General features: G+C 45.7%; 1 protein-coding gene across 4 annotated transcripts in view; it reads right to left on the reverse strand.

Moving 5' to 3' along the window:
- The window catches only part of Raf (serine/threonine kinase raf oncogene), a 65,400-nt gene that overhangs the window by 18,748 nt on the left and 25,945 nt on the right, over positions 1-20,707 (reverse strand). Inside the window, exons 7-12 of one of the 4 annotated variants that reach the window (XM_089562840.1) lie at positions 20,268-20,431; positions 19,310-19,562; positions 18,173-18,212; positions 12,182-12,385; positions 3,940-4,082; positions 1,031-1,148 (exon numbers count right to left, since the gene is read on the reverse strand). In XM_089562840.1, coding sequence (XP_089418966.1) covers positions 1,031-1,148; positions 3,940-4,082; positions 12,182-12,385; positions 18,173-18,212; positions 19,310-19,562; positions 20,268-20,431 — 922 coding nt within the window. Of the gene's footprint in view, positions 1-1,030; positions 1,149-3,939; positions 4,089-12,181; positions 12,386-18,172; positions 18,213-19,309; positions 19,563-20,267; positions 20,432-20,707 lie in introns of all 4 variants that reach the window. The other 3 variants (XM_089562839.1, XM_089562842.1, XM_089562841.1) reach the window with 3 other exon arrangements.

Below are 20,707 nucleotides of genomic sequence, written 5' to 3' on the forward strand. Positions count from 1 at the left end.
CACTTTTTATGCTAGTATTTTGTGGAGAGTTTTGAAGAAAATCTGCTGTGGGAAACTCGCTGAAATGTATGCTATTATGTTCTCTTGACACCAAGGAATACAATAAGGGTGAAAATGTCTTCCTTCCTATCATAGAACTTAAGTTATAGAGTTTTGAAGTTGTCACTTCAGAAATGAGAAGGAAAGTGTGTATTCCTGTTTCTGAAGTGGCAGCTTCAGTACCCTATTAGTCGAGTTCTATGAGAGCCAGGATGATAAATTTACCCTTATTGTGTTCCTTGGTGTCAAGAGAGCCAAATGGCATACATTTCAGCGAGTTTCCTGCAGCAAATTTTCTTCAAAACTCTCCGCAAAATAGTTGCATAAAATGTGCATAAGTGCTCAAGGAATTGTTCTACATGAAATTAAATGACATACCTAGAATCAGCGCACAAAAAAACATGTGCCCTGAAAATTTCATAACTATGACTAAATTAATAAAATTTTCTTTTCAAGACCAGTGTGCCCCCTTAAGAAGTCTGCGGGGATACGGTGGCTGCAACTGGCAAAGGACAGGGTTAATTAGAGAGACATGGGAGAGGCCTTTGCCCTGCAGTGGGCAGAGTCAGGCTGATGATGATGATGATGACATCAGCAACACAGAGCCCCACCGAGTGCCAGGATGGTGAAGCATGATACTGGTTGTGTGTGTTCACAGCAGCCCTATTAATTTTCATTTTGAAAGGAATACCAACCCTCTAAAAACACACACACACACACGCACAAAAGAGCTTTCTTGAAACAAAATATGAAGAGAAAAGAAAAAAAAAACAAGCGAACATATTATTCTTAGTCAAAGATTGCTGCACGAGTTTGAGTAAGGACCACACTTTTGAATTGTTGGAAGCATGGCTGCTTGACGTTGGGTTGGCAGCATACAGAACCTCATTCAACATGTACCACAAGTGTGTGCAATCCGCTGATGTGTCAAATGCTGGCCCCAGTCACAGGTCTGCAGAGGAGGAGGGAGGGTGGGTAAAGTGAAACGTACCATGCCAGTGCCCCCGGTAGACGGTTCCGAAGGATCCCGAGCCTATCCGTGGTCCCGTGAGTATTTCGTCAGGCATGATCTCCCAGTCCTCGATGGACTCCCGCGCAGGCTTCTGTTGCTGCAAGGCCACACGCATTGACGACCATCACAATTTACACTTGGAGGATTCCCAAAGGTGCAGTAGACTACAAGCAACAAAGTAGCACCTCATCAACGTCCACTTCAGCCCAACAACACGGTGACAAAGGAAAACTACACAGCTTTCTCAAACCTTTGAAGTAGGCATGTGCGAATATTCGATAATTTATAATATTTGGTCGAATAGGTAATGTATTCAATGTTGAATTCGATCTGGATGTTAGGTATTTGAAATATCGAAGCATTCGCCTCGACCAAATAAAATTCCTGGAACCCTTGCTGTGTATGGTTTCAGTTCAGCATGCCTCCTCCGGGATGGCACCATGGCGTGCGTGCACACAACCACAACCTCAAATCCGCACTGCGTGCCTACGCTCCTGTGCGTATGCCAGGGCCAGTCTACGCATGTTTGCAGCAGCAGATGCGGAAGCGGAACATGCGATGCTAAATCTCTGCAGTCTGAGGATGCGCCGCGGCTGCCTTGAATTCCATGGAACGAGTCTGTGCTGACTACGGCTGCCGCAACTGCTCTTCTCCACGATATTCGCTAAACGAGTGTGATGACACAAGCATCAATGGAAGCTAGCATGAGACACACGGAGATCATCATCATCAACAACCTGGCTACGCCCACTGCAGGGCAAAGGCCTCTCCCCTGTCTCTCCAACTGACCCTGTCCTTTGCCAGTTGCGGCCATCGTATTCCCGCAAACTTCTTAATCTCATCCGCCCACCTAACTTTCTGCTGGGTGCGCGGTGCATACGTCTAGCAAGTGTTATAGAGTCGCCGCTTAAAAGCAACAGCTGCATGATGGCACAGCCGCAATTAAGAGCAGCAGTTGGAGGCCCCACACATGGGTCTAACACCCTGCATATACGCCAGCAACACATGCAGGTCAGCTCCCCCAATTTCAGATTGCCATTTTTGCGGAAAGTCGACAAAGCTTCAATGACTGTGCCAAGGTTTCAATGCACTTTTTTTTTCATGTAATGTCCTTGTAACACATTTCTGAAAATTCATAGTGTGTCGTTCAACCTTCTTTGTGTGCCAGAAATATACCAAATATTCGCTTCAAACAAAGAACCACTACTTTTCGTACTTGCCTACTTTCCAGTTTAAGAATAATTCATCCTTGTCTGAGAAAGCAATGCAGCTTCTATTAGAAGTTATAGAGCTGGTTATGGGTGCATGTTAACGAGCAACTGCTTGGTGACTTTTAAATTACAAAGCACATGCATGGATTTTGACAACCAGCACAACAGGCAACAGACAAAAGGAGGAGCAGACAGTTCCTACGGTGTCGTCCACTCCTTTCGTCTGTTGTCTGCCGTGCCGCTTGACAAACTTCAGGCATGTTTCAGCCTAGAGTCCATCAAACTGCAGAGAGATTTCTGCACCAGACTCCTGACTCTGCACAGTGCAGTCAGATTGGAGGACCAATGTATTTCTGTTATAGAATGTTCACTAATGCTTTTTTTTCGTTTATCCATTATTGTATCTTTGTGTTCTCTTTATTGTGCATAGTGCCATTTCTGTAGGGGGTACAGACCCCGTCAAGCCAAATCCATTTGGCTTTTTGTCTGCACTCCCGTCATCTGTACATGTATAGATGCAAATAAACTTGAATTGAATTGAATTGAAAAAGGTCAAGGCTTAGAACAGGGGGCAAACCAAGGTGCAGAGGACAAATGTCCCAACTGTAAGACAGCACAACAGATTCGGGAATCCCAACAGTACGCCCACAGCACTGATTCCTCTCTCTACATTCCTAAATGCAACAGGGAAATGAAAAAAAAAAAAAAAAAAAACAGCCGACTTCATCCCATGCTTGGGTGCTTCCAACGTGAAGCGAGTGGCACTGAATCCATAAATTCTACCTTACAGCATCGTCAATAAATGAAACCGGAGCACAATTTTAAGGGGGGGGGACACTGGTCTTTGAGACCAAAAAATGACCAAAAAATCGATTTTCAAAAAGTGACATTTGTGGAATCTACAGCTATTATTTTCCAACTGTACCAATTTTTTCCTTCAAGAAATCAGCATTTTGACCATAATATTAATTAAATTCAGATCATCGTGTGGGCTGAATTTATGCAGGAGCATAAAGTTTAATGGCATGAAAATTTTGGACATCTAGCTGTCTTAGTATGTCGATATCTCAACATCTAGGACAGACAGAGATGTCGTAATGCTTGCTAAGGGAAGCTGAAGGCACAGTGTGTGCAATAATCAAAGCAGGTTTGTTCAATCGCACTTCAAAATTTTATAATTTCGCAAAGTTTACCGATGCATTACATTCACACCTTGAACATTGATATTCCAAGAGCTGTAAAATTACTAATGAGGGTAAAATGAAAAAATGGTTTTAATTATATTGCACTCATTACTCATCATACTATATAGCCATGGATTAAAAATGATTCTTTATTGAGCAGTTTTTTTTTGCACAGAGGTACTAATGAATGATTAATTAAAATTAATTATCTTGGAAACCGACTAATTAATGAGAAAAGTATTTTGATTGTTGAAATCAGTGTAAAAAAACTGAGCAAGGTGGCACAGTTTCATTAGGATTGGACTAAAAATAAGGAAAACAGGCCTAAGACCAGTGTCCCCCCGTAACTTCAACAAATTGCACCGGTGCATGTTGGATTCTACTGCAATACGCCCCTGCACACTGCACTGGTTTCTGAGGCAACTCCAGTGCAAGTGTATTGCAGATGCCATAAGGGTTTGAGACTTGACGATGCCCTTGGAAAGCCACCCACCGTGATGACCTTTTTGGAGCTCTCGTCAGCCGACCGTGCCCGTGGCCGGCACGTCTTGTGGGAACTGGTGGGCGAGCCCTGGGCACTCTGCGTCCGCGTGGGACTCCCGCTGGGACTCGACGAGCTCTGGGGGGGAGCCAGGCCTGTTCCTGCCGCAACAGTCACAAGGGCAGGGGACGTCAGTCACAATGCACCCACGGGGGGCCCACGACATTCTTCTACAACGCGGCAATACAGGCTCAATAGCTGCCCATGGTGCGACGCAGACACGGCAAGAGAAAACGTTAAACTTGCTTCTTTTTTAGAAGTTTTCTTCACAAGATCAATATTCGCGTGTGTGCCACTCTGCATTGCAAGTAAAACTCTAGTTTGGGCGAGTTGGTTCATGTTGGGAGAAAAAACTGGCAATGGCGCAAGAAATGGGGACACAGAAGGCGTCAGTCCTGTCTTTTGTGAGCCTTCTGTGTCCCCGTTTCTTGCACCATTGCCAGTTTTTTCTGCACTGCAGTAGGTTGGTCACAACCAAAATGCAGGCAAATGCCACTCCGAATAGTAACTGGCCCATGTCTGGCTCCACCACTTGTGAAAGGTATGCAGATGCTGTGACCAACCCACCTTAGTAGAGGAACCAGCACACCATACCACTACAGACAACTGTTTGAGGGTGAGGGCTATATACTAACATTTGCTTTTGGGCATCCACAAGTACAGTAGAACCTCGTCGATAAGTTTGCGATCCACACAACTTGCCAGTTCACATGCTCAAAATTGTGAGCAATGAAAATGTCACAGAGGGCTGCACTGTTTCTCTCCCAGTTAATACGCTCCCAAACAGCACAATTTCCCAGCACCCACATTCAAAATTTCAGCTAATTTTTCATATACTGAGAACTTCAGATTAATCCCAATCGCAGGAGAGCCACATTTTGATGGCGGCGAAAATGCGTGACACCCGTTTACTATGCACTATCAGTGCACACTACAGAACTGCAGGTGGCCGAAATTTGTACTGAGCCCTACACTACCTCATCCTCCTCCTTTCTTTCATTCCTTCAATCCTCCCTTCCTTAACGATGCCGTCAAAGTATCGACCAAGGGGTGAGACAGTTACTGTGCCTTTCCGTTCATCAAAACCAATTTTCATTTTAAAAATGTTTAGCAACGAACAACAGATGTGCACACATGCGATCGGACCCAACTTGGGAGCAAGTGACATGAACAACTGTAGTGCAGCAGCTGTCCCCCCCGCCACGGTGGCTTCTCTGCGACGTATAGGTGCAATGGGGAAAAGACTCCTTCACACATACATACGAGCAGGTTGTTCCCACCAAGACGCAACATGAAGAGGAAAAACACAGCAGCTTCTTTGAAGTGCCTTGGGGCAAGGGGCCAAAGCATCCGAAAACAACAAGGAAAACATCCCGCCTACTTTCACCACTGCAGTTGACTGATTGAATGTGCTGCAAATTTTCCTTCAGCAAATGGACAATGCAAATATGGGCTGCATTCTCTGAGCACTGGAAAAAGAGCTATTCAGGCCTTGTGCCATGAAATGCTGACTGACAGTTCTATGAAGTTAAAGCGACGATAAATTCTTTTCCCCTCATTCAGCAGCTACATTTTTCAAAATCTTAGGTGCTCTGGATTGCAAGTTTTCCCAGATAAAATACATTTTCCTCTCGCATTTTTAAAAATGTATTAATGAGGTTCTACTGTATTTATGATGCAAGCATGTCCACGAGCTTGTCCGAACACAGCACTCAGCAAAATGCTTTCAGTAGCACTGTGCACAGGTGCATTCCTTGGACGACCAGGGATGCCGACCAGGATTATGTTTAAATCTTATGTTTCAATCTGCAGGGAATCAAAGAAATGATGTGGATTTACACTCACAACCTGCTGGCACAGGTGCAGGCCATAGCTGCCCCCAGCATTTTTTGAGAATTCGACGGGACTCAAGGTTTCGAATCTCTGCAGCTTCTAGGTAAAGCACGCCGAGTATTCGTGCACCAGCAGTTACAACAGCGGTGTAACCGCTGATTGAAGCTGCGACGATCTGCAAGCTTTTCCACGCAGCACTAGGGTAAGTGCATGCTCAGTGATGACATCATTGTTGCTAATTTCCACTTCCTTTTCCCACACCCTGCCGTCCGTCGTCCGATGCCACCAAACAACACTTAATGGACTTTATACTGGTGTACTTTCTTTAAGGGGGGAGCCTGGTCTTGAAAAGAAAATTTTATTAATCTAAGCATAGCTATGAAACTTTTAGGCCACATTTGTGCGCTGATTCTAGATATGTCATTTAATTTCATGTAGAACAATTCCTTGAGCCCTTATGCAATTTTTATGCAAGTATTTTGCGAAGAGTTCTGAAGAAATTTTGCTGCAGGAAACTCGCTGAAATGTATGCCATTGGGTTCTCTTGGCACCAAGGAATGCAATAAGGGTAAAATTATTATCCTGGCTATCATAGAACTTGAGCTATAGGTACTGAAGCTGCCACTTCAGAAACAGGAATACACACTTTTCGTCTCATTTCTGAAGTGACAACTTCAAAACGCTATAACTCAGGTTCTATGATAGGCAGGAAGACAATTTTACCCTTATTGCATTCCTTGGTGTCAAGAAAACCCAATGGGGCATACATTTCAGCGAGTATGCTGCAGCACATTTTCTTCAAAACTCTTTGCAAAATACTAGCATAAAAATTGCATAAGTGCTCAAGGAATTGTTTTGCATGAAATTAAATGACATATTTAGAATCAGCACACAAAAATACACATTCCCTGAAGATTTCTTAACTGTGACTTCATTAATAAAAATTTTTTCTTCAGGACCAGTGTCTCCCCTTAAGCAAATCGTTCAATGGAAATATAGCACCACCGTACATGATGTCATCACTGCACCCCTACCAGGTGCCATGCACTAGGGAGAAGTCTGAACACCGCCGCAGCTTTATTCAGCAATTACATCACCATTTCAGAAGCTAGCACAAGAAGATTTCACATGCTTACCTGCATGTTTTGCACATTCGATTCATTTAAACCTTCTAAAACCTTTTCAGTCGCCCTTTAAGGGCCAATTTATGAAAGCTGTTAGTGCTTCAGAACAGTTTGTGCCTGCCTGCCAATTCTGACTGCTTTGTGCCTGGCTATCATGAGAGCCAAAGCCACAGGCCAAGTCCGCCACAAACTGTTCTCGCATGCAAGAAGATGCTTTAACAATTTGGTCACCGATCTGCTGGAGCGAACTGTAGCTCCCATTTAAGTGCAGGCAAGCAAAGCTGGTACAGGGAGTTTCGGCCCCAATTAGGGACGATACCATACAAGCAGAGAAACTATGTTCTGAAGCTAGTGCCACAAACTCCTCTACTCTCTATTACTAGATACAGTCAAACCCACTTATAACAATACCGGTTATAACAATATATCGGATATAACAATGGTCAGTTGCAGCACTGTCAGCTTTTGCATGTGTTCTATGGTATTTTCGGCACAACCCTGTTATAACAATTATTGGTTATAACAATGGTATTTCCATGGCACTTCAGTATTGTTATAAGTGGATTTGACTGTAGTTCCGTGGAACCCCGAGTTTAGAAAACGAGGGCTCACAGCGTCTGCAGCGATTGCTTACGTACATGAACCTCATCAAGACAAGTTCACACCCACTTTGCAAGCCAGGTTAGTATTAAAAAGAAGATCGCACGGGGAATTCAAAAAGTGCTGCCCCTTACAGGCATCAGGCCACTGCCTGGAAGTTATGCAGCACCATACCCATGTCTGCTTCACACCTTCCTGTAGCCTACACAGCTCGAAAAAAAAACAAGCCTAAGCCTCACTGAGGTGCTTTTGGGATTCTGCTAAACAAACTTCGGGTGCAACAGGAGGACTGGCCAAGGCAGAGACAGGCTTTGCAACGTTTTGTCTTGCAGCTTGAGTGAACCAAGAGCACTGCACACTTTTGCAAATCGAACACAATGTAGGCATTGTGCAGAGATGCAAGTCTGTTGCTTACTTCCCCATAGACACTGTCAATGCTTGAAGTACTCAGAATGAGGACATATTTTCTGAATAAGCGAGCATTTTCTTCCAACAGCCATACACTTACTGTTCTTCTAGCAATCGTCACTGAACTCTGCATGCATATTTAGGGCAAACCCCTATGGGGCATGCAAAAGCATGCAACACAATACGGTTCATGACAAGTTAGGCCAATCTACAAACATGGCACCAAAGGTACACAATGCTTCCCTCCCAGAAATACAGACTCCCCCGATCACGTCTCGCTGGGTGCAAACTAAAATGCACCAGGGCATTTTTCCTACTCCTGTCTACATGTGGTGTGCTCCAGTCCCTCCAGAGGGCAGACAGAGAAGTGGGAATTCAGCATGGTGACTTATTCTCTCATGCCTGCCACTGTGACCGCCTTCAATACGCTGACAGTCTCCCAGAGAAACTCACCACACACAGTCTGCATCAATACTGGCTCCACTGCCAAAAACGACACTAGCCCAACCTTGAAATTTAAAATACCAATCAGTGTTCGTCTTTCCTGCACTGCTGAACACAAGGGCAATTAAAAACTCATTAACACTTCAAAAGCAGTGGCAGACCTAAATGGAAGCCAAATGAGTGGTCTCCCAAGAGGCTGCCATTTCAGTTTTGAAACTGGCCTTCAAGCGATACACTGCAAAAACAGATTTTTATTTAGAGAGAAAGGCAAGCACATGAATGTGGGTTATAGAGACAGCTGAGAGTTCGAAAACCTTCAGTATCATGCAATGAGCACGTCCACACAGCACTGAAACTATCTATACTGGTAGGCTCACTTTACAATATACCTACATCACTACGCACACTAGACCTTTGTTGTACAGTTGAACCCCTTAATAATGGACACACATTGGAGAGCAGTTTCTGCCTCTTACATGACAGGTTCCATGTTTCTATTATTTACAGATGCGCTCCTACTTTGATGTTGCCACCCAGTGACAGAATTTCACAACAGAAGGCTGCAAGCATGTTGTGCTAGTTTATTAGCAGCAAAAGTAGATGTTTACTGTTGCCTTCTTGACGCACGGCATTCCTGAGAACAGTTCATGACTTTGGTCAAATGTTTAGGGGCGGTCATATAAAAATTCAGGGCGGCACTTTGTTGACCTAAAGTGCTGCGAGGTGAAAGCCTTAAGCGCGGTGTTGCTGCTTGTGTCACTGAGGAGTGGTTAAGATGTTAAGCTTCGCCGCCAAGAGTGAAACGCGACAGCGTCTTGCAACACTGCCAAGGAGTCCACCGAACACCATCACCCATTCGGCTCTATGCCTTGCTCGTCGGTAAATTGGTTTTTGAGGATGGAAATGTATCTGTCTGGCATGTCTCAGTGGACACCTGAACCTCACAGTAACGCAACCGGAAGGGAGGAAGATGGGAGTGAACGAAATTCACTAGACCTATTCACCAGACGCGCTTTTGTTCATTCCAAACCATCAAGCTGGCATGGCGGAGTGGTTAGCGTGCTCGTCTTGCACTCCGGAAACCCTGGTTCGATACCCCAACTCGACCAATTTCCCACTCAGTTTTATTTATTTTTCTAGTCTGACTAGAAAGGTTATTTAGGCTAATTGGTTCATTAACTAGTTAACCAAACTCAGTCAGACTTACTTAGAGCATACTATATCATCCCTTTTATTGGTTGCATGGTTACTAGCCAAGGTACAATTAACCCCGTTTGAAATTCGCACACACGTCGCGACCATTTCAACCAATTGAAAAGCGTGACATTTCTGTCGACAAATCCTGCTTACAACGATGAGGCATTAAAGGCTTCTGCCTAAATACGTTTATTGTCCAACTGCGCCTGTGTAAACATGCAAGTGGGCCAAACGTGAGAGCAAGCGACATTAGAAGCTGAAATGCAGCGGCAGTCGCCTGCTGTGGTGGCTTCTCTGCAGTGCCTAGATGCAAGGAGGCAAAGCACCAACAGCAACAAAAATAAAAAAGGCGCGCTAGCATCGAGACAGCCGTTTTTTCCGGGGACACAACATGAAAAGGAGAAACGCTCAGGTTGTTTCTTCGCGGTGCACAAGGAAAAGGGGGCAAAGCATCCACGAACTACAGCGATGCGCTTACATGTGAGCGGGCTAGGTCTGGGGAACACAGCTGAAAAAGCAGAAACGCTGCGACAATCGCGATGGCTTCCTCGCGGTACTTTGGTGCTAAGCGGCGAAGCATCCGAAAATGATGTGGAAGAGATTTTGGCTACTTTCCTCACTGTCATGGACGGACCGGATGCGTACGAAGTTCTATCCGTGCTTAAGACAGCGCAAACTTGGACTGAATTTTGAGAGCGCTTATTGGTTGTGGCACAATATGTGGGCCACACAAACCACTAGTAGCTGACGACCCTTTCTTTCTCCAAGTTTTGATCTTCTTGGTTGTAGCAGTGACGCAAGCAGGAAAACCCGCCACATGTTAGCCCCCTACGCCAAGTGCTTCTCGCATCATCGCAACTGCCAGTAGGTAGGACGTGGATACGTTGAGGATATGTACACGGATAATATGAGGATACGTTGTCCTTCATTACCCAATATCTTTTATGCCAGGTGTCTGCGAGAAAGGAGGTCTGCTTAATAGGACAAACAGGGTGGCCAGCTAAGTGGGCAAAAATGCCTCCAATTCTGGCTGTCCGTAACAGCAGTGCCTCATGGCGAGGTTCAACTGCATCCCTTTTCCCATTCAACATCTACTAGTGCAGCTTGCACAGAGATTTTTACACTACTCAAAAAGAAAACAACTAGAATGATGCCCAGCATTTTTCTGTGTTTATTACATGGTCACATGGTCTTTTCTTGCACAAGTCTGTTAATTACCAATGAAATAAATACAAAAAAAACTCCATTAGAAAACGACAAAAAAGATGGTTTGGTTTGGTTTATGGAGTTTAACGTCTCAAAGCGACTAAGCCTATGAGAGACGCCGTAGTGGAGGGCTCCGGAAATTTTGACCACCTGGGGTTCTTTAACGTGCACTGACATTGCACAGCACACGGGCCTCTAGAATTTCGCCTCCACAGAAATTCAGCCGCTGCAGCCGGGATCGAACCCGCGTCTTTCGGGTCAGCAGCCGAGCACCATAATCACCGAGCCACTGCGACGGCTGACAGAATACACGGTGCTGCTGTTTCTAACTATGCTACCTGTTCATGCACAATGCCTCTCGAGCAAGTCAATCATGAACAAAAATGTTATTAAAGTTGATTTTCAAGATAACCTTCATGAAAATAACACAGCGATTGAAGAAATAACTTGTTTACAGTGGAAGTGACTGATTCCACAGCAGTTCTTTGTTCAGCCTCTATGCTGGGTTCTGTGTGCACTGAACCAGACCAAATAATCCTGTGCGCACTTTGCCACAAATGCATAAACTTACGTGAAGAAAGCGTAAAGATGTGTACGGAATATTGCGTGAAACGTTATTTGGCCCCACAAAAGAAATGTTGCTCACAAATTTTGCAGCACTCCACATGATAGTATGTCCACCGCCTTCATTTCCGTTCGCTACTGATTTCAGGAACTGGCACCCACGCGAGGACTTGTCAAGCTGCCTGCCTGACAACTTTGTGAAGAGAAAAGCTAAGTTTGATTTTATTCATAAATGAGATGCACCACTCACTAAAGCTTCCACAAATGACACATACGTCGAAATTTTGCATTGTCTACCCTTTCAGAGTACCTAAAAAACTGCAGCTCTGAAGACTTGTGCGTCTATCCTGGTCCCTTTAAGTCTGCTGTTTAGCCACCCCATTATAGTAGGATACAACTTAAGTCTACAGTGAAGCTCTGCCCACATTCAGCCTCCGCGCACAGAATTCCTCCGCGACAAAAAAGCAGTCCATTGCTTAGACGTTTCCTGTTACGTAAACAAGAAGCTTAGCACAAGAAAAAAAATTATGAACTCTACAATTTTGATACGTCGATTGTTCGATATAGTCAAACATTAAAAAATTGGTTTCGTTTACAGTTGCCATTGGCCAGCGGAGTAATAAAAGACGCCGCAGACCGCGGCCCAGTGTTTGCAACTGTTGTTTTTATAAGTTGTATCCTACTGTAGGAAATAACGTAGATGGCTTGTTATACTGGAATACACTGGAGCACACCCATGACGTTACACCTAGGCAGCCTGGTGCTGCACTGAAGATGCCCCAGTGTGTGTAACTGCACCCCTCTCTAGCAGCACGCACCTCCTCCAGCAGCTGATGCCCCCTGTGGCGCCCTCTGTGAGGCGTACGCAAAGGCGTGCCGCTTGGAGGAGCTCCCCGACGGGTGGGGCAGGGTCAGGTGGTGGGACGACGCGGGGGTGGTTCCGCGGGGCGGTGGGGAGTAGGACGACGACAGGGACGGGAAGCCATTGCACCAGAAGCTGCGCACTGCCTGCGGCGACGACTCTGCCAGGGGGGGGGCGTGCAGGCAGCAGGCAGGCAACAACGGTTATCGCATGCACACATCCGAGGAATGCCCTTCGCTGCTCATGCCAGGGAGGGGAGAAACGCAGCGGGGAGGGCGGCAGGCAAGTGACCACAGGCTGCCCTATGCACCAGCTCCACAGAATGCGTAAGACCGCTTCTGCTTGAACTTGCCCCCGTCTGGTCAAATTACTGCCCAGTTAAGACAAAACCACTGAGTGCCACCACTACAGGATCAAATGCATCTGAATTGCAATAAACGCTCGCAAACTCGAAGTCATAAAAATGGGGAAAAATGCTGTCACAAAGGCAGTAGTTTAGAAATAAGCAAACTATTAAAGGTGCAGTGAAGAGAAATCTGAACTCGTCTTTTTGCCGCGGGAACTCGATCTACACGTTACCAGCATTCTTGGAAACTTCCGACTTATTGCTCTGTGCGGCCGATTTCCCTAATTTAAATCGGATGAACGTCTGGCTTCCGCCTTTTTTTTTTATTATTCTCCGCATACGGTGGGTGGAGTCGACCAATGCATGGAGTGCCTTTCAGCCAGCTCAGTGGAGGCTTGCCGCTCTGCCATTGGCGGAATAATAATACGTAGTAATCTGTAGTAGCAAATAGTCCACACGTATTTTTATTTCTGCGGGCTTATGTTGCAGCAATATTATCTGCGAATTCACGGAAACCTAAAAAACAAAATAAAGCAAAAGCAAAGCCTCCATGGAGCTGGCTGAAAGGCACTCCATGCGTTGGTTGACTCCACCCACCCTACGGGGAGAATTAAAAAAAAAAAAAGGCGTGAGCCAGACGTTAATCCGATTTAATGAGGGAAATCAGCCACACAGGGCAATAAGTCGCAGTTTCTAAGAATGCTCAGAATGTGTAGATTGAGTTCCCGCGGCAAAAAGACGAGTTCAGATTCCTCTTCAGTGCACCTTTAACTCTGACATTTCTAGATATGCGTGTTTGAGTCAATGAGCATTAACTGCACAAGCTTGTCACTCAGCAGCCCTCCCACAAAGCGACTTTTGCGTTTCACCTCAAATGGAGCTTTTTTTTTTTTTGCACTGCTTTCTCAGCCTGATGAAGAGCAATGTGAGCCCCTTCGTCAAACAGCAGCAGCTGAGCGATCTTCATTTTCAAGTGAGGTGTCTCACTTTGCACATTTCAGAGGTGTGGCAAACTTCACCCCAGTGACCAGGGCGTTACCAAATGCTGAGAGTCGCTAGACCAGACAGAGTTAAGGGGGGACACTGGTCTTGAAAAGAAAATTTTATTATTTAGTCGTAGTTATGAAATTTTCAGGGCACATGTATTTTTGTGCGCTGATTCTAGATATGTCATTTAATTTCATGTAAAACAATTCCTTGAGCACTTATGCACTTTTTAATGCAAGTATTTTGCGGAGAGTTTTGAAGAAAATTTGCTGCAGGAAACTCACTGAAATGTATGCCATTGGGTTCTCTTGACACCAAGGAATACAATAAGGGTAGAATTATTATCCTGGCTCTCATAGAACTTGAGTAATAGGGTACTGAAGCTGCCATTTCAGGAACAGGAATACACACTTTCCTTCTCATTTCTGAAGCGACAACTTCAAAACTCTATAACCTAAGTTCTATGATAGGCAGGAAGACAATTTCACCCTTATTGTATTCCTTGGTGTTAAGAGAACCCAATGGCCTACATTTCAGCGAGTTTCCCGCAGCAAATTTCCTTCAAAACTCTCCGCAAAATACTAGCATAAAAATTGCACAAGTGCTCAAGGAATTGTTTCACATGAAATTAAATGACATATCTAGAATCAGCGCACAAAAATACATACTCCCTGAAGATTTCGTAACTGTGACTTCATTAATAAAAATTTTTTTTCCAAGACCAGTGTCCCCCCTTAAGTGGGCACTTGCGTACTACAGGATGGTACACGTGAAACCCTCACAGCCTGCATTGCCATTTAATTTTCTTTTTCTTTAGCCATGAATGGGCTTTGCCGCACTCCCCGCTGTGCCACTCTCCTTCCCCCCGGACCAGGCATGCACACACAAGAAAAGGGCACACAACTACGCAGCAAGGCTCTCTCTACATCTGGCACACCTGCTGCAGTGGTCAGCCAACATTCCGGCGCCTGCCACTCTGAGGAGCCAAACAAAGGCCAGCCAGCATGCGCCGGGCAAACTCAGCCGCTGCACCATAGGAGAGTTTCCATTGCCAGATTCGGAAAACTGCAGCTTGAGGGGGGATGAGGGGATCGAAGGCAAATTCTCTATTTTTCAACTTAGAGTGATGAAATTTGGCACACTGGATTAAAACAGCATCAAACAACCAGATATAAAGTTTCATGATGACAGCTTTAGCAGTTTCCCTTTTATCATTGTTTATATGTTGTCCCCATGTTGCTCGCTCGTGGAAAGCCTAGTATGACAAAAAAAATAGGCTACAGGTCTGTAAATGCTTTTAATAATTACCAAGAAGTGTAGTGTAAATCAAGACTCTCTTAAATTTTTTTTTAAATTTCTCTGCTTTTTTTTTTAAAAGACACAATAAGCACCTTCTTTTATGTGTAGAATGTATCACGCTCTAATTACCATGTAATAAAAACATGTGAGCCTAAATGGAAAATCTGTGACTGTCTCAACGCAGACCACATCTCAGTGATCGCAACAAAACAAACGGGGGAAAAATCCATGCACCCATTGTTGTGCTACGCTTTCCACGAGCAAGGTATTAAGCTCAAAACAAACTTTCGAGAAAACAAGCCTGAAAGTTCTAAGCTAGCACACACTGTCTATGTGTAGACGCTGACAAACGTATTTATTGGGAGCGCTTAAAGTTTACCTTTAGGTGAAATATTTCAGTACAACATAGTAGAAACAGTGTCCCTGATGCCAAAAAGTGTACTTTTCAAAAATTGACTTTTTCCGCGATTTTTGTGATTTGATCCCCACATCCCCACTTAGAGGCAAATCACAAATGGATCAGGTGTGAGCAGGTACTTAAGGTCTCAAGAAATGGAGCAGCAGTTATAATGAGTAAGGCTTCCTGAACACATTTCCCGTAGGTGGCAGAGAGGCTGCAGAAAGATGGCTGAAATGGGCATCAGTTTCTGTCAGACCTAACAACAGTCATGAATGCAAGAACAACCATATGCAAGGTAATAGCAGCACATGACCACAGCTGCTCCGAGATGCAGTCAGAGCCCCTAAAAATATCTGCATTGGTACAGCAGTTGATGAACACTCAGAAGAGTGTTAGTATGTGCTGACACTACTAAGAGAAAACATAACGTAGAACCGGTGTGCTTTGTACGTGCAAGTTCGTGGCTCTCAAGTTGAAACCTGGCAAGCACAGTGGAACCCCGATTATGCGTCCCCTGTTCGTGTGATGACCCCCTTTTTACGACGAATTGGCGCGGGCTCGGCGAATCTCCCATAGGGATAATGCATTATAAACATTGATTGTACGACGAAAAAACAGGCATGCCCCGCTTCGTACGACAGCCGGTGGGAACCGTCTGGAATGAGAGATGCTGGCGGAGCACTTTACTGGCAGACATGACGTCAATCGAGTTGGTTCTAGACAAGACTCGAGATGGACACATGCATGTCACGATGCGATCAAGCGTACGACGGCCTGTAATGACAGTTCTTCTGACGGCTTGGACTCGGACTCCGCGCGTGCGACCGTGGCTCGCCTGGCCCGTTTCTCCACACACTTCGCTGACAAAAGCATTAGGGAAATCAACTGTACGTTCATACCAGCATGACGCTATTGTAGAACCGGTAACAAGAGTACACATTTCTATAATCATCGGTGGATAGTTCGAAAGCACTTTCCACCGAAGCCTAGTTGTTAGGCCTAACAACACTGAGCTAGTTGGGAGCGAACGGCGCGCTGCACATCACAGCAGAAAAGGCGCCACTGGCACATTCACATCGTAGGCAGACACTGTGTTCTGTTTTTTCCTTTATGATGTGGATTCCTAAAACAGACAGTGCTGCCTTCTGCCACGGATGAACAGCGGTTCTAGCGGAAGTCTGAATAGAAAGACACATGTCACTGGCATGGTCGTATTGCACACTGCAATACGTCTTTGAAGAGTCGGAGCAGCCATTATTTGTGCTACATCGTCAAACTCGTCGTTTTCGAGGCACTTGTGACGTCTACTTAACGCGCAAGGACGGGAGCGCACCAGCGCCAAAAAGCTTCGCTGCGCACAGTCTCAGAACTCTCGCCATAAAGTAATTTTTGAAGTCAGTTGTGCGAGATTTTCGATTATGAGACTGTTTTAAGCGATCCCGTGAAAGTCGTATAATCGAGGTTCCACTGCACCTACCCCAAAAGCTCGGGTAACGAGTGGCTGTCTAGGACCACGTTGTCCATATGCTTCTAATTTTAAAGTCCTCAGAATTATAACCAGCCAGATGTTAATTTTTATATGCACCTTTGACAAAATTTTCGCTGGAGCAGGCTCAGGTTTACTGGTCTAACATTTAGACCATCCAAGGAAATCTGAGCAGATGCAAACCCTATGCATTAAGCCTGAGCTTTAGAAAACGTAACAAAACAGGCCACATAGCCCCATCTGCCAAAACAACAAGAGCTTCCTTCCAGTGTACACAACGAACATGGCTTCAGAGCCTATTGCCCAGCTGCACTTCATGAGCAGCAGGAATTGGGCTGCACCACACAGCGCTCATTGATGGCACAACATCGGATGCGAGCGGCAGCCAGTCTAGCAGCTACGGAACTAGCAAATTACGAGGGAGGCATGCAGAAACAGACCACAGTTCACTACATCAACCAATGCTACAAGATGCCCATCAGACCGCTCATTCCAAGCAAAAGTATAGAGCAATCAAAGAGAGCCTCAAAAAAGAAACATAACTCACAGTATCACAGTGCAAGCAGACATCCCAGCAAAACATTCCCCACACAGGAGCGTTTTGATTTCTTTGGACCAGCAGTTTGATGCACTTAAATACGACTGGCACTCGGTTACAGCTACCATAACACATGCCCTATCTCATTCGCTTATCAAATCTGAGCAGATACATGAAACTTATAAACTACTGAAATTGACTTCATTAGCAATGGAACTCTGATCTTGTCAAACCTGAGAATTTGCGGATGGCCAATGTCAATTTGAAGCACTGAAGGACAGAGCAGCTGAGTTGAAAGGAGTATCATGAACTAATCGTTGCCATAGCGCTGCTGCGGCAAAAAAAAAATACGAGACAGTGAAGAATATAAAGGAAGGAACCGCACCCAGCTGCTTTCAGCTAGAATTACGGAGGAAAAAAAAAAGGGTCATGAATCAAGGCCCCACATTTCGTGTCTCAATATGCATTATCACACAGACTGCGTTTCGGATGAGAAGAAAACAGGCAGAGTACTGCTCCGACACTTACTGCCAACAAGTGCGGCAGACAAAACAAGGCTGTGAGGGATTTTGTCATTGGCAAGCGATGAGTAAGCACCCTGGAATCGGTCCAGAGGGTAGAACAGATGCACAAGACTGGACTTAACCTCGTTGTTTGCTTTGAATGGCTGCGACAGACTCGGCAACTGTAAGGAGCAGCTCATGCCAGTTTGCTTCCATTCCTTTCACTCTGGGTCAACCAATTTGGGACAAAAGAACGAAGTCCATGAACATGGATCGCTGGTCGACGGCAATCATGTCAATGATTGGTCCCGTGGCTGCCTAACTGTTACGCTGCCAAAAATAGTGACACAAGGCAACGGCACGCAACAGGCTGGAGGACCGCACTTACCTGCCGACGAGTTGTGTGATCTGTAGCGGCTGGCAAAGTCCTGCCGGGAAGAGAGACCAGATAAAAAAGAAATTGAGAAAAAAAAAAGAAGAGCTTGCTCACTCCATGAACTTATGTGCTGAACAGGTATCGTCACAAAGCAGCTGCCTCCTCATTACGAGTAACTGACTGAAATGACAACTCTGCAGCAACTTGGGCAGTGACTTGCACTGGTTACTCCGGACTTATAATACCCATGCTAAGAAGCAATACTAAACGCTTAATATAGACCCATGACATTTTCTTTTGAGTTGGTGCCACATGTCCCGATTTAATATTAATAATTCCAGGACGATGATAATAATGGCAATGACATTTACCCGTATAATACAAAGCTCTTTACAAAAGCACAAAATGTCCTCAACATTGTTTAGCGCATTAATAACATTGTCTTTTAAAAATTCCAATTCTCTTAACAAGTAAAAAGAAAAACATGCACAAAACCGTGTGTTGCCCCACACTTGTGATTCACTCTTCCAGAAAAATGCACAGCATCGTGTGTAACTCCTCAAAGGAATGAGACCTTAAAAGGGATCCCCTTGACATCAACAAGGGCAGGCACCCTTTCTCCTGGGCCCCACCACTGACGTAATAAAAGGTACCCTTGGCCGTTGCGGAGATGATCCTAGGAATTGGCAAGCAACATGCAAGCAAACTGTAATAAGGGAGTAATTACTCGTTGACATCCATCCAAGAGCAGCCAACGGCTACAAACTTCGTAGTTAAAGAAAAATTTGTCCTGGTCCGGGGTTCGAACCCAGGACCACCGCTTCACCGGAGCAGTCGTTCTACCATTTGAGCTAACTGGGACGGCAAGCTTATGGTAGGGCGAGAGCGAATTGATCAGCAACTTGAGGTGGGAACAGTGCTGGTCAAATGTTCAGGGGAATCCCCCACGTTTCTGCGAAGTTCCTGAGAAAGCTGTATAGCTTTCCTCTGTAGCCGTGTGGCTGCGCTCGGGTGGATGTCAGTGAGTAATTACTCCCTTATTACAAATCTACTCCACCTTGGGAGATTCCCCAAACGTTTGACCAAACTGGATGCACATATGTGGAACTTGCTAAAGCTGCCAAGGAAGGCGCAGGACGTTGTGCGCACCTCGGCAGAGAAGTCTGAGCCGGAGACCAGGTTGTAGCAGACGTTGGGCGCTGACGTGGAGCGCTCCCGCTGTCCCAAGGGGGGTGGGTGGGGGCGGGGCACACTGAGGGGGGGGCTCGTTGGGGACAGGGGCAGGTCACCCCCACCTCCTCCCCCTCCTCCTCCGCCGGGAGGTGGCATGAAGGGTGGGTACATGCTGCTCGCCATGGCGTCGTACTGGGGACCCCCCACCATGTCGGGCATGGCCAGCAGGCTGCATGACGGAAGGAAACATCCAAAGGTCAGTTTGATAATTCACCATTTCTTCTTATAAAACCAATAATTACTCAAGTTTCTCACCTATTTTGCCAAGTGACAAAAACTTCAGCTTTTCTTTACGGAAACCTTCTCACGGAAACTTCCTTTACGGCTAACCAGTTTACGGCCTGTTCTGTCCCATTTCAACCACATCACGCTGTTTTTTCCTTTCTTCTCACCTTCTTGGTTGCCCTGAACTTGCCACTGTTTCTCCCTCCCATTTCATCTTCTATTCTCTGCCACTGTCATCTGCACCTCTTCACACGTTAACAAACACTGCCTGGTCTAGAGAACAGCTCAGCCTAATCCTCAAGTCGCTCAGTATTTCTGGCACCACGGCAGAAGACGACGCAGCACAATCACCCAGCCATTTAGTAGATGCGAGATGCTAGAGTAGATTTGCAAAAAAGAAGGCAATCTTGTGAACCACAGTGCAGCACAAACTTTGTTAAAATAAAGAATGGGCGGGGGGGGGGCCTTGGCTCGCAATCATGTAAATACAGTATTGATCACTATGCCAACTTCGGGGTGCGCCTGTTATGCGTGGAAATAAAAAAATCTGATTGTTTTTCGAGACCAAACTAAGGGTGCGCCTATTACGCGAGTAAATACGGCAGTTTCCCCTCCTAGAAATCTAAGGAGACACTGCAGGCAGACTCACTGCTTGTAGTAGTCGCTCTCGACGCGCAGTGGCTGGCAGAGCTTGGGCACGCTGGAGGCACATCGCTGGTGGAAGCGGTAGCCACACGTCTGGCACCGGAAGCCATGGAAGAGCAGCTTGCGGCAGCACTCGCAGAAGGCCAGGGAGAAGAAGGTTTTGCGCACCTGCCCCATAAAGTCAGGACATCACACCATGCACCCACATTGTCACACAGCACCGCACCCACTAGACTCTTTCCACAAACACTCTCTCTAGCTCTGCATTGCATGCCGCCGCATCAATTAACAGAGTGGACTGACTAAACATGCTTGCCGCCTGTAGCATGCACATCGTGCCACTCACATCCAATACGGAGGAACACATCAGGGGTGCCACTTGTAATTTACGAATGGCACGAAATCACACGGTCAAAAACATGGAAAGTGGATAGCTAGATAAGT

The sequence above is a fragment of the Amblyomma mixtum genome, chromosome 10 (assembly GCF_055824585.1).
Source record: "Amblyomma mixtum isolate Tamu chromosome 10, ASM5582458v1, whole genome shotgun sequence".
NCBI classification, from domain to species: Eukaryota; Metazoa; Arthropoda; class Arachnida; order Ixodida; family Ixodidae; genus Amblyomma; species Amblyomma mixtum.